General features: G+C 54.2%; 5 protein-coding genes across 5 annotated transcripts; 2 read left to right on the top strand and 3 right to left on the bottom strand.

Moving 5' to 3' along the window:
* Window positions 1-528: 528 nt before the first annotated feature.
* GUITHDRAFT_156172 (hypothetical protein) lies at window positions 529-1006 on the bottom strand. Its single transcript, XM_005819970.1, has 3 exons — window positions 792-1006; window positions 694-747; window positions 529-559 (listed from the first exon to the last, which is right to left on the bottom strand). Exons 1-3 carry the CDS (start codon window positions 939-941, stop codon window positions 545-547), a joined length of 219 nt encoding a protein of 72 aa, XP_005820027.1. The 5' UTR covers window positions 942-1006; the 3' UTR covers window positions 529-544.
* Window positions 1007-1163: 157 nt separating this feature from the next.
* Window positions 1164-3887, bottom strand: GUITHDRAFT_120783 (hypothetical protein; the record flags this gene model as incomplete). The annotated part of the gene is made up of 1 exon (XM_005819969.1): window positions 1164-3887. The coding sequence occupies one exon, from the start codon at window positions 3885-3887 to the stop codon at window positions 1164-1166; it is 2724 nt and encodes a 907-aa protein (XP_005820026.1).
* Window positions 3888-4721: 834 nt separating this feature from the next.
* On the bottom strand, window positions 4722-7070 carry GUITHDRAFT_148202 (hypothetical protein; the record flags this gene model as incomplete). Its single annotated transcript, XM_005819968.1, has 11 exons — window positions 4722-4778; window positions 4860-5120; window positions 5178-5248; window positions 5305-5369; window positions 5422-5619; window positions 5668-5762; window positions 6058-6188; window positions 6373-6428; window positions 6591-6645; window positions 6827-6891; window positions 7009-7070. 11 exons carry the CDS (start codon window positions 7068-7070, stop codon window positions 4722-4724), a joined length of 1116 nt encoding a protein of 371 aa, XP_005820025.1.
* A 1564-nt stretch (window positions 7071-8634) lies between these two features.
* GUITHDRAFT_120781 (hypothetical protein) lies at window positions 8635-10373 on the top strand (the record flags this gene model as incomplete). Its single annotated transcript, XM_005819967.1, has 14 exons — window positions 8635-8744; window positions 8796-8879; window positions 8932-9009; window positions 9057-9134; window positions 9196-9249; window positions 9297-9399; window positions 9455-9507; window positions 9549-9617; window positions 9666-9761; window positions 9816-9837; window positions 9888-10009; window positions 10060-10108; window positions 10214-10258; window positions 10305-10373. The coding sequence occupies 14 exons, from the start codon at window positions 8635-8637 to the stop codon at window positions 10371-10373; spliced, it is 1032 nt and encodes a 343-aa protein (XP_005820024.1).
* Window positions 10374-10774: 401 nt separating this feature from the next.
* GUITHDRAFT_120780 (hypothetical protein) lies at window positions 10775-11509 on the top strand (the record flags this gene model as incomplete). Its single annotated transcript, XM_005819966.1, has 1 exon — window positions 10775-11509. The coding sequence occupies one exon, from the start codon at window positions 10775-10777 to the stop codon at window positions 11507-11509; it is 735 nt and encodes a 244-aa protein (XP_005820023.1).
* Between the last annotated feature and the right edge of the window lie 437 nt (window positions 11510-11946).

Genomic DNA, 11946 nt, shown 5'->3' with positions numbered 1-11946 from the left:
CCTCCTCCCTCCTCCCTCCTCCCTCCTCCCTCCTCCCTCCTCCCTCCTGTAAGGAGTAGGTTTGACTTCAGCTTAGGTTCCCATCTATCATTTCAAGCAGCCCGACAGGCTGAACCCGCAGCAGCTGCCCTTCAAGCTCATTAGGACGAGGACGATCAATCCCGAAGGCCTTCTCATCATCCCCGTTGATGCTGCCGCCGCAAGCGACTCTTGGTTCCCTGACTACCAATGTAAGCCAAGGCAGAGATACCTAAGATTTCAGACCCCACACATCTTCAGTCCTCTCGTCCCCCTCCTTCTTTCCTCCCTCCACTCCTTCCTCCCTCTCTCTTCTCTTCTTCTACTCTTCACCTCTCCCTTCTTGTGCTCTGGTTCTGTTGATGTACTTGCAGGGGATATCTTGGTGTGTTCGTCGTGCGATGGTTATCAGCACCTGGGCTGGCGTTTCACTCCCAAGCTGGCGGGAGCAGGAGAGACTTTTTACGCTCTGATAGTGGACTACAACGAGAGCAGACGACGATCAGCAGAGGCGGAGAGAGATCTGCTAGAAGGCCTCAAGGTCGAACCCCCCACATCTCCCCCACATCCTCACCTCGCCACTTCTACTCTCCCTCGTCCTTCCTGTCCAGCCTCCGGCCTTTCTCCTCTCCTCCGTCTCGTTGTCTCCTCCCGTCTCATCTACTCACTGCGTAGGTTGGCACTCGAGCTCCAGCCTGGCTCATCGCCTTGGCTACTGCAACGCTGCAGGTAGCAGGAAGGAGAGAGGAAGACCGGTTGACATGCAGCTGCAGGCTCAGATGAGGTCCAAGTGAAGTCACTTGACTTCTTCTACTCGCCCTACGAGTCTTGACGGAACCAAGAAATCCTTTCAGAAGCAGAAGCAGCAGCAGAAGAAGCAATGCAACAACAACCAGCAAGGTTTCTTCCACGTCCTTCGGCATCAATCGTTATCGAAGTGTTTGTAGCATCCAAGTGAGATACATAATGAAGTGCATATTCTCTCCTCTCCCCTTCTCCTCCCTTCCCCTCCCTTCCCCTCCTCTCCTCTCCCCTCCTCCCCTCCCTCCCCTCTCCTCTCCTCCCATTCCCTCCCCTCCCCTCTCCTCCTGTATATCACTGTCATTTGATTCATAACTTTGATTAGACTTAAGATTCTTTTCCTCTCACCGCTGACTTCTCATCCTCTGCGACGTTCTCGTCCCATTCTTCCCCGCAGCCTGCACGAGGCTGGTCGAGCTCACCGGCCGAGGCCTCCAGCGACGAGGAGGCTGCAGTGCCGTACCCGCCGACATGCGCGCGCGAGCGAGGAGGTGGCGACCGCAGGCTTCTTGCAAGACTCCCTGGGAAGCCCGGGGAGAAGACGAGCTGGGGTCCTCCTCGGGTAAGGGAACCAGCGTAACTTGGAGGCTCCTTCTCAGGTCATGGTGAGCCCCAGGCGCTCCCTTGGACATGTCCTCGCGCATGCTCATGCTCCTGTGCGAATCCAACCTGAGCTCCCAGGCTACCGGCTTCTGCCTCCTCGCTGACGCTGGTCTGACGCAATGAACCTTCTTCTCTTGCTCATGATCATACTCCTGCTGCTCCCGCTCCTGCTCCTCCTGCTCCTCCTCCTTTGTGCTATAAGGCTCAGTCTCCACGGGTCGTACTTGCTTGTCGGGGCTCGGAGTCTTTGCGACTTCCTGAGTTGAAGGAGGTTCATCCGGAGCCAGAGGCTTCGAATCAGTGCCGACCCGCTTGAGAGCCAGCATACAGTCTTGCCAGGAAGCATCGAGCGGCAGCTGTAGCATGAGAAGCAGGGACGCGCGAGCACGATCTGCTTCCTTGGCCATCTCCCTCATCCAAGAGATCTTGGGGAGGATGCTCGAGACAGAGTCGACCCCAAGGAGAGCTTGGACCTGCATCAGCAGCTCTCTGCAGACCTTCTCTTCCTCTTTCTCCTCCTCCTCCTCACCCTCCAGAAATGTACGCGCCAGACAGCAACGCTCGTACGCTACCAAGTCTCTCACTTCCTCCACCACCTCCTTGCCCTGAGAGCCGAGCACGTGAGCATCGCCATGCTTCTTGCCGGCTTTGATGGCGTTGAGGGCCAAGGGGCTGACGCGCTGTGAAAGCACAGCTTCGATCTCAGCAAGCACAGCGATCGCCTCCGCTTCTTCCTCCTTCCCGACCAGCTTCTGGTCCTCCTCCTTCCTCCTGAGATTTTCCTGTTCCTGTGTCTGCTCCTCCTGAAATTTCCGAGCATCGAGCGTGATCTTTGTACCATATTTTCTCTCAGCCAGCAACGTCAACATCAAGTCCCAGTCTTCGCTCTTCACTTCACCGCAAGAAACTCGTTCCTCCATGGGCAGCTCCATGAAGACTTCATGGATTCTTCCCGCCATAACCTCCATCTCCGCCGCCTTCTTCTTCAGATCTCGGATGGTGGGGATGAAATTGCTGTGGTCCTGCGTGCCGAGGAGAAGGCCGAGGTCCTTGAACACATTGAGGTCGCTCTTCAGCCTGTGCTTGATTTGCGCCATCTCCTTCTCCATGCTCCACATCGCCCTCTCCAACGAGTCAACATACTCCGGCTTCGGCGTTTCCTCGTGCTGGGCTTCCATCATCTTCAACCTCTCCTGCAGCTGCTCGTAGGACGCGAGGATCGACTCCTTGCGCGAGTTCGCCACCTGAGCTTCACTTTCCTTCTGCCTGATCTTGTCCGACAACTCCTCCATCACCCGCTGGCTCTTGATCAGCTCCTCTCGCAGCCGCCCGAAGTTTACAGCCTCCTGGTCCCTGCCCCTCAAGGGCACAGTCATCGCATTCTCCATGTCTCGAAGCCTCGCCATCACTGACTTGTTCTCTTCTTCCAGCCTGCCCTTGTCTCTCTCCAGCGCATGGTTCATCTCCGCCAGCTCATGGATCAGTGAGGCTGTCCGCGGGTCTAGTCCAGCAGTCGCCTTCTCTTTCCCCCCCAGCTTCATCTGAGTTGCCCGGACCACTTTGAGAGCAGTCTCCTTCCGTCTATCGTTCTCTTTGAGCATGATACGCAGCCTCTCCTGACACTGCTCCAGCATCTGCTCCTTCTCATGCAGGATGTGCATGAGCTTCGCTTCCTTCCTCCTCATCTCATCGATCCTCAGCAACAGCTCGTCCTCCCGCGCTTGCTGCCCCTGGTCAGGTTGCGTGCAGCTCCAGTCGATCTGGCACTGGTTGAACGCCTTGCGGTGGTGGCTGTCAGGAGAAGATTTCTTCGACCTCTCGGAGTCATGGAGGAGGAAGAGGTTGGATGAGTCTGTGAGAGGAGAGAAACGAGAGTCAGCGAAGCTCTCGGGAGAATTCTCACCAACACCCTCCTGCCCCTGTTTGTGCTTCAACGGAGACTTGTCCCCAGTCAAGAAGTCCTCTACCAGAACTCCTCGCTTCTTGTACTGAACAATCACTTCTTCCAGCTTCATCAGCAGCTGCGCCATGAAATCCTCAGTCACGCTCATGGTGGCTGATCTGTCCTGCACGTCCGAGCTCAGCCCCTTGTCCTCCACGTTCATCGGGAACCCCTCGAATCCGCATGCTCTCAGATGCGCCTGAACATGCTGAGCCTTCTCGACAACCTCCTCACGTCTGGTCGGCGCGTCTTCCTTCCTTGGCGAGTGGCTGCATGATGATCGGGGTCTAGGCCGGAAGCTGAAGTCAGGGACCAGCACTGACGCGCTTCCTTGGTGCATGGAGGGAGACGCCGACTTGTCGGTGACTGCCTCGTCTTGCGCTTCCTGAGCGCCACCATCAAGCTCCATGAGCCTCTGCGCGACGTTGGAACCAGAGGACGCGACAGTCGCGTAAGAGTTGGAGGAGTTGTTCGACTCCCCGTCGTATCCCTCCTGCCTCTCGTCCCCTCCCGGTGTGCTCATGCCTTAACCTCGACCTGTCAGACAGCTGCTGGGCAAGTGCGTAGGGCTTGTGAGCTCGTGGCTTCTGCTGAATCGTCTTGTAAGTTCTGACGATGCTCAACGCTTCTGAGCCATGTTGGATCTGTGACAGCTAGAGTTTGAATCAATCTCCTTCTCTCTCGTCCTCTCGTTCTCTCGCTCTGTCTCCCCACCCTCCCTCTACCTCATTTCATCGTCTCTCCTCCTTCCATCCACTTCTCTCCTCCTCTCCACCTCTCCCGCCCCTCTCGCCCCGCCATTCACTGCCCGCCTTTTCCGCCCCAGCGAGTCCGCCTCATTAGCTGCTCATCAGGAAGGCAGATTTCCTCTGTCCTGAGTGGTTGGCAGCTGTTGAGATGATAACATCGGATCCTTGGAAACGAGGCTGAAGAACAACACCGGTGTATCCAACCTGACAGCAGCAATCAGGAATCATACCAAGCTACTCACTGCGATGCAGAAAGATGTGACGGAGATGAGAGTGCAACAGGAGAGGAATACGACAAACATCGGAGGGAGGAGGGAGGAGAGAGGAGGGAGGAGAGAGGAGGGAGAGGAGAGGGGAGAGACAGCAGAGAGCAGAGAGCAGAGAGCAGAGAGCAGAGAGAGGAGAGAGGAGCAAGGAGCGAGGAGCGAGGAAGGAAGAGGGAGGAGGGAGGAGCGAGAGAGGAGGAGGAGGGAGGAGCCGGGAGCCAGGAGCCAGGAGCTGCTCTGGAGCCTTGCGTTAAGATGTCAGCCAGGTGAAGGACGGGGAATTTATTGTCAAGCGACAAGAGAGGGGGAAGACGAGCAGAGCTTGGAATCAGAGACTTGCGATCATGTTCGGACTCCTCGAGCAAGCGTGTGACTGGTGCCGCATGCAACCTGCTGGACCTGGGGAGGCATCAGACAGTCGTGGGAGGAAGGGGAAGACAAAGTTCTCACGCGAATTCTCTCTTGAGCAAGGAAGGTCACCTGAAGAGGAACGCTTCTGTACACAGCTGGGCTCTCGACAATGTCTCCCCGTCCCAGCTGCCCCTCACGTCCTCTTCCCATCACAAACACTTCTCCTGACTCGAGAACCTGAGAGGAGATGAGCATCAGTTGCTCCTTCAATCCCCTGTCAATTACCGCGACGGTATGGTCGCATCCACAAGCTACCGACTGCACCCGAAGGTTCTGCAGCTCCCGCACAAGGACAGGGAGAGAGACGTCCACTGTGTTGCCGTTGCCGAGCTGGGGCAGCGACACTTACGCTAAGAGAAATCTCCAGCAGAAGCCCAACAAGCTCACCTGGCCGGATCTTCCGTAACCCCACGTGTACAGTTTGCCGTCAGACGTGACGGCAGCGGCGTGATAGTCTCCTGTGCATGGAAGTTGAGACGAGCAGGTGCAGGCTGAGAGGAGGACAGGAGTCAACCGGCTGCTATGCTCCTCACGTTCTTTCCTGCCAGCACCGCAACCTCCTTCGGCGTCATGGCGTACCTTCCAAGAGCGTAAGTCCAGCAGCAGCAGCAGAGCAGGAGCAGGGGGTCACCGTGCGAACTGCCCCAATCCCAGCTGTCCGTAGTCGTCCGAGCCGAATGTGAAAACCTGCCCGCTCTCCGTCGCGATCACCGAGAAGTCCTTCCCGCATTCTGCCGCCTTCACCCGCCCCGACCCCTCAGGCATCTGAACTTCAACCGGTGAGAGCACGCTCTCTTGGCTGCCCGTTCCCAGCTGACCCTCCTTGCCCCTGTCAGGAGCTGAGAAGTTGCGGGCCGACAAGAGACGCAGACTTCACCTTCCTGTCGCGTACAGGCGCCCGTCCTCGGTGATGAAGAGAGAGTGAGAGCCCCCGCAGGATAATGCTTTCACTGGCATGGGGAAAGAGAGAGGCTAGACAAGGAAGTTGACACAGGTCGGAAGGGATCAGCAGAGAAGAAATTAGAGAGAGTGAGAGAGAGAGAGAGAGAGACCAGGAGACAGACAGACAGACAGACAGACAGACAGACAGACAGACAGACAGACAGACAGACAGACAGACAGACACAGAGAAAAAGAGACAGTCGCGCAGGTTTCAGGCGAAACACGAAAGGACCAAACAGCAGGTAGACCCAGCAAAGAAGAGGGAGGGCAGGCAAGTAAGAAGGTGATAGTCAGGACAGCATGGAGTTGAGCAATTTCAGAGTACCTGCGGAGTGAAGTGACTCTTGTTGGTTCCCAGCCCCAGCTGGCCGGAGAACCCTCTTCCCCACACAAAAACGTCTCCTCCTCCCACGATCGCAGCAGCATGACGATGCCCAGCGGATACACAAGTCACACCTGCAACCCAGCGTCATACGCTCACGAGCCTTCTACCATCAAGCTCGATAAGCAGATCGCGGAGAGAGAAAACGAAGCGAAGACGAATACTGAGGAGAGAGAGAAGGAGGGTAAAAGTAGGTTCAAGTACGAGCATACGAGAAGGGGAGGAGGAGAAAGGATTTGAGCAAGAGAACAAACTCACCTTCAAGATTCACTTTTTGAGGATAAAGAACGTCAAGAGTCTCCCCAAGCCCCAATCTGTGAAAGGCGAATAGCATCATGCCTTTCCTTTTGTCTGGCATCCTTCCTCCCTCCCTTCCCCTCCTGTACCAACTTGCCTGCCATCCTGTCCTTTTCCCCAGGTGTAAAGAGCTGGGCAGTACGCCATCATTCATATTTCGAACAAGGAAATTCACTCACAGTCCCCAGCAATACATGCGCTCCAAGAATCGCCGCAATCGACCTGAGTGACATCCTGAAAGAGACAACAACAAAGTCATATCCTCTGAATGAAATTAACGAAGTGAAATATTTGAGAGCATCTATACTGCTTTCATTGTTGCCATCACTCTTTCTACCATGAGCATCTTGAATAATGATTTCAACAGACTCATAACAAACCAGCTCTTCGCCTTAATGCCCATCATCTGCATTACCTTTGGAAGAGTTTCCACATGCTTCGGTGTTGCTGAGTTTCTCGTCTCTCCGATCCCCAACGCACCTAACGAGTATGTCACTTCGAAACATCCTCATCCTCATCATCCTCATCGTCTTCGCCCTCGCCCTCTCCCTCTCCCTCTCCCTCTCCTTGCTCCCAAATCCGTGACTCACTGCTCACCTGACAGCCCTCCTCCCCAGCACAGCACCAGATGAGACAGGGGACGATGCTGCTGTGAGCATAACTTAGCACATGATGCTAGAAAACTGCGAGCAAAAGACGTAGAGCACCAGAACAAATATAGGAATGGTAGACGTAGCAGAACGGAAGGAGAAGAAGCAAGGAGGAGGCAGTATCGAGGAGGACGGGCGGGCAGAGAAATGAGGCAACCTCTTTCGAATCTCGTCCCAATGCATCTTCCGCTGCCTTGTGCTCCGCTAACGCCACACCTGCTGCTCGACCACTCAAATGCAATGAGACACAGCTGAGATAACTCACCTCCCATCGAGCAGAAAACTGCTGATGCGGACACGCCCAACAAAACTCTATGATAACTTCCAGATGTTTGTTGTGTGTACAACATAACTCGCTTCCGAAATATTTGGCCCAGCTGAAAACAAAAGGTAGTAGACATCATGTCAGCAAATGTGTCGTGCGAACAATGAAACAAAAAAAAGATGAACAGCAGGTGCATTCATTCTATTCGGTTTGTGGCATGATACGAGCCATGGCACAAACTCGAAATTCGACATTACTCTTGCAATCTATTACACAAATATTTGCATCACTGAAAGAATCTTTCCATCTAGTAACGACCACAATATGAATGCATTTCTACTACAGAATCTGAGACCATTTCTGACTTCATTCTGGCCTTGTTTTCTTTCAATCCTGTCCCTGTGGTTTGCTGCACACATCTTCGTACTTTAAGCGCCAACAAAAGACATGCACGGCACTGCACGATGGTACTAAGAAACCTCTCGGCCTAATTTCAAGTTCACTCATTGATCATGCCCTCTCCCTGCCTGACTCCTTCTGTCTCTTTGTAACCCACTGTTCATTCTTGCGATGCTCCCTCGTCTTCTGCTCTCAGATGACTTTCTCCTTCGCCGCTCTGCTATCCTGAGCTTGTTTCCACTGATTTAATCTTTCTACTGGATCTGCGTCCTAACTCCTCCTCCTCCTCCTCTCTTCCCCATTTCCTTACCTGCCTGAACCCGATGCCGCTCCACGGCATGACGCACGAAAAATTAAGGCAGAAGATCATCCTATTAGTCTTTTAGGACTACGGATTGCTGTCCTGTAAAGGGAATTAAACACAAACTCTGAGGCAAGCCCGATCTTACTGCCCGGGGGACCGGGACGCCGGGCCGGGACGCCGGGCTCAGGCGAAGCCTCAGTGATTCAGTGCCAGTGAAGGCTCGGAGGCGGGGCCGGACCTACCGCATAATTCAATTTGAGTAAAGATTCAATCTAGTGGCCCGATTCATCTGCTATCCCTCCCGCTGCCCATGCCGCTGCCATGATCCGCTCAGCCCCCGTCAACTGAGTGATTCAGCCAGCCACAGCCGCGAAGAAGACTGAGCCGCTTGAGAGTGAGGGGACGTACTAACTAGCTTGTGCAACGATGAAAGCTTCACTCTTCATGGCTCGATCCTCGAGGATGCTGCGCCTGGCGTGGGAGAAAAGTTCTACAAATGATCTGCACCTTTCTTGAACCGTGGCAGCGAGAATCCGGTCGTCACCCTGACGTTTCAGAGTCATCGGGTTACCAACACAGTCACTCACATCAGCGTAGAATAGACAATGAAGAGCTCGGGAGTCCCTCCTGCATCATGGAAGATGATTCCAACCCCCCGAGGAAACAACAAACCCATCCGCCGTCCCATGACCTCCCCTAGTAAGGATGGGCCCAGGTTTGATTTTGCACATCATTACAACTGAGAATGATGGAGAGGAACGTGTAGGAAGTCAATCCTTACCGAAGTCAATGAGGGGACGGGCATAGAAAAGGCCCAGATTCAGCCCCAGGAATTTCAAGGCATTTCGGGGTGCGTGCGTGAAACCATATAGGTCAACAGCAGATTCTGACTGCATGTGTAGCCAACTTCGATTCGATCTCGAGCATCGGCCAGGCGATCAGTACAAGCCCGGGATGATTCAGATCTTTGCACAGAACTGGTGCATTATCACAGAACTCTCTCGGCTCAGATGTGACAACCTTGCAGGTGGACCAAACGAGAGTATCGTGCCGTCTATGGCGATGCTGACGCCATTCGGATAGTGAGAAAACCGTTGAGATTCGTGTAAGCGGCATGACTTGCTTTAATATTCATGCTTGTGGCGCGAAGTCTGAATTACTGTTAGGTACCAGCTCCTTACCAAAGCGCTGTCCGGGGAAAGCAAATCAGCGTCTGTGAGGTAATTTACGACAACATCCAAGAGTTCAGCTCTGACTCGGCATCAAGCTGCTCTCTGGTTGGCAACACTGGCATCGACCTGGCGCTCCTTGTCTCTGTGATCGTACGGAGCGAGTTCGATGAGAGCACCTATGACTTCAAACTCCCCGACGTGTGAACCAAACGTGTTTGATCAAGGAGCGCAAGAACTCACTGGGCGGGTGTAGGTGACGACAGTAGCGGACGGAAGTCGTTTGCAGGACATGATTCTTGACTTGAGGTGAGCGACTTGCTGGTGAGAGGAGCTGACTTGCGCCTTAGACAAGACCACATGAGAGTCACCGAAAGGGCGTCAGCTCTAGAGGCCATCAACGCCGAGCTGACAGAGAGGTCGATCCTCTGAAGGAATTGATGTCGGCGCTTGACTTCAGCGCGCAGGAACACGTCTCTCGAAGCTCGCGTCCTCCAGCTCGAACGGCAGGTATCAATTCTACTGGGCGACCATGAGCAGCATATGCTCAACTTGCAGAACGGGTGAGTGAAGCTCGAGCGTTGTTGTCCAGCCTGACGAGTGTTGGCACCTCTCAGCTTCAAAGCGACAAACGAGCCGGTGCTTGCTCTACACCCGCATGGCCTCTTCTTGTGCTGATCATGGCTAAGGTCTACGGCCCTGTGTTCGCCAGGCGTGAAGGACGTCGCTGCCTCTTCAACGGGCTAGTCACAGGAAGTTCACCAAGAGGAGACCATGAGGGAGCTTTGATGCTCACACTGCCCGACAGCTTGTGAGCACAAGACATCTCGATCGAGACGCTCTTGACAAGCCATGCCTCAGGTGGCCTCCCTACCGCTTGATTTTCAACGGAAGCTATTGCACGGCAGAGGTCGTTACACACATTCCTCCTCCTAGCACACCCCTCGTTCCTTTCTCTGTAGATCATTGTTGTTCTGGAAGCCATCTCCTCCTCTCTGTGCTCACTCTCATTCAGGGTCACTTCTGTCAGTACTCGATCCACGTCTGCCGGAACGGACAGGTCGGGGCTGGCCGGCAGAGGATGTTTGATCTCACTGCCGCTGCAGGTCAGGGCCCTCACATACGGAAAGATCATGTCGATGAACCTCAACGCCATCGACTTCTGGATAGATTAATATGAACTAAATGCTGTAAGAATTGTTGATCCTGCTCTCTTCACGCCAATTTCCCTGGGCACTGTCAACAAAGCGCTGTAAAGCAGATTCTCTTTTTATAATACTCCAGGTCTTGAACCCACCCAAGTGGCAATTTACATCATTCATGGGGAGCTTACATGCCTTCACAAGAATCCTTTGGTGTGGAAGTGCGCTCTCTCGTGCGCGAGGTCATTCAGCAAGAGTAGGATCGTGATGAGGACAAATGGGAAAGGAGGGCAAAGATGCATGAATGAGACGAGTGGCACACTTGGAAGACCTGAAGAAGCACCTCGAGACCATCGATTATCTCGTCAGGACTGACATCGACATCAAGCGGTGCAAGGAGAGGCTCGCAGGCCGTGGTGCTGAATCTCTCTTCCATGATCTCCTGGCTGGACAAGTACGACATCAACACCGAGGAGCTCGATAAGCTGGACGAGATCATGGACAGCAGCGCCGTCAGGCAGTCAGTGGAGGACTTATTTGTTCGGCTGCATCTTGAAACCGAGGGCCCGAAGGACATGGGATTCGTCGTCCAGAGTGCGGAGAAGGCGCTGAAGATCAGGGAGCGCTGCAAGACGCTGCTGGAGATGGACCCCTCCTGCGATGGTGATGTCTCCCACGCCATCTCCGCCATCGATGAGATCCACGGGCTTGCGCATGGTATGCTGTCGGGCACGGTATCCGGGAAGTCGCTCTCCCGGCTGGATGCCGTCGAGCTCCTCCTCTCCGACAACATGGCGAAATCCACCCTCCCCAAGCAGCTCAAGGAGTGGGGCGAGATCCGGAGGTCCACCTGTGAGTCTGTCTTCAAGACCTACGTCGCCAACTACACCAACCTGTACCAGCTCTTCGACGCCTACCGCTGCAACGCCAGCGTTCTGAGCGGCACCCCCAGCGGGCAGGACCTCAAGCCGCTGCTGTTGGTGTACGACGATGCCGCCTACGAGCAGTCCAAGTTCATCGCCTCCGAGGCGGACGACCTGTATCACCTCATGGAGGACACCCTGCAGAGGATCCAGGCCCACAGGGCATCCACGGATTGGAGGGACTTGGTCGACGATAAGGAGCTCCTTAAACATAAAGAGATGAAAAAAAAATTTTATCCTCCGTAAACCACCCCACCCCAAGCAAGCTCTCCAAGCTTATCGTCAGGTTCTTTTCTCTTACGTCAAACTATGGCAGTAACTGAGATATGAAAAGCCTGGGAAGAAGATTGGACCCAACAAAAAAGACATCAAAGTGGTTGTGGCTGATTGCGATCCTGTAGATTCATCTCGACCACGTCAGAGTGCAGACTGAACGGAAACCTCCTTGCTGCAGGATAGTCAGACAGACTTGAACGACCTGTATCCAAGAATTCTTTCTCGTGAGTTTGAATATGTTGAAGAGGATGATTCAGCTTGCATGGTTCGATTCATTTGTTTTGGCAGTCGGCGCATCATGGCGGTGTCAGCGCTAGAGGTGACGTTGCTGACATTTCGTGTTGCCTCTCACTGAAAAGAGGCTCGCGACATTCTAGATCAATCAAAGGTTGTTGTGAAATAAGGGG

Source organism: Guillardia theta (assembly GCF_000315625.1).
Source record: "Guillardia theta CCMP2712 unplaced genomic scaffold GUITHscaffold_197, whole genome shotgun sequence".
NCBI classification, from domain to species: domain Eukaryota; class Cryptophyceae; order Pyrenomonadales; family Geminigeraceae; genus Guillardia; species Guillardia theta.
This window is presented reverse-complemented; position numbering and strand designations above follow the sequence as displayed.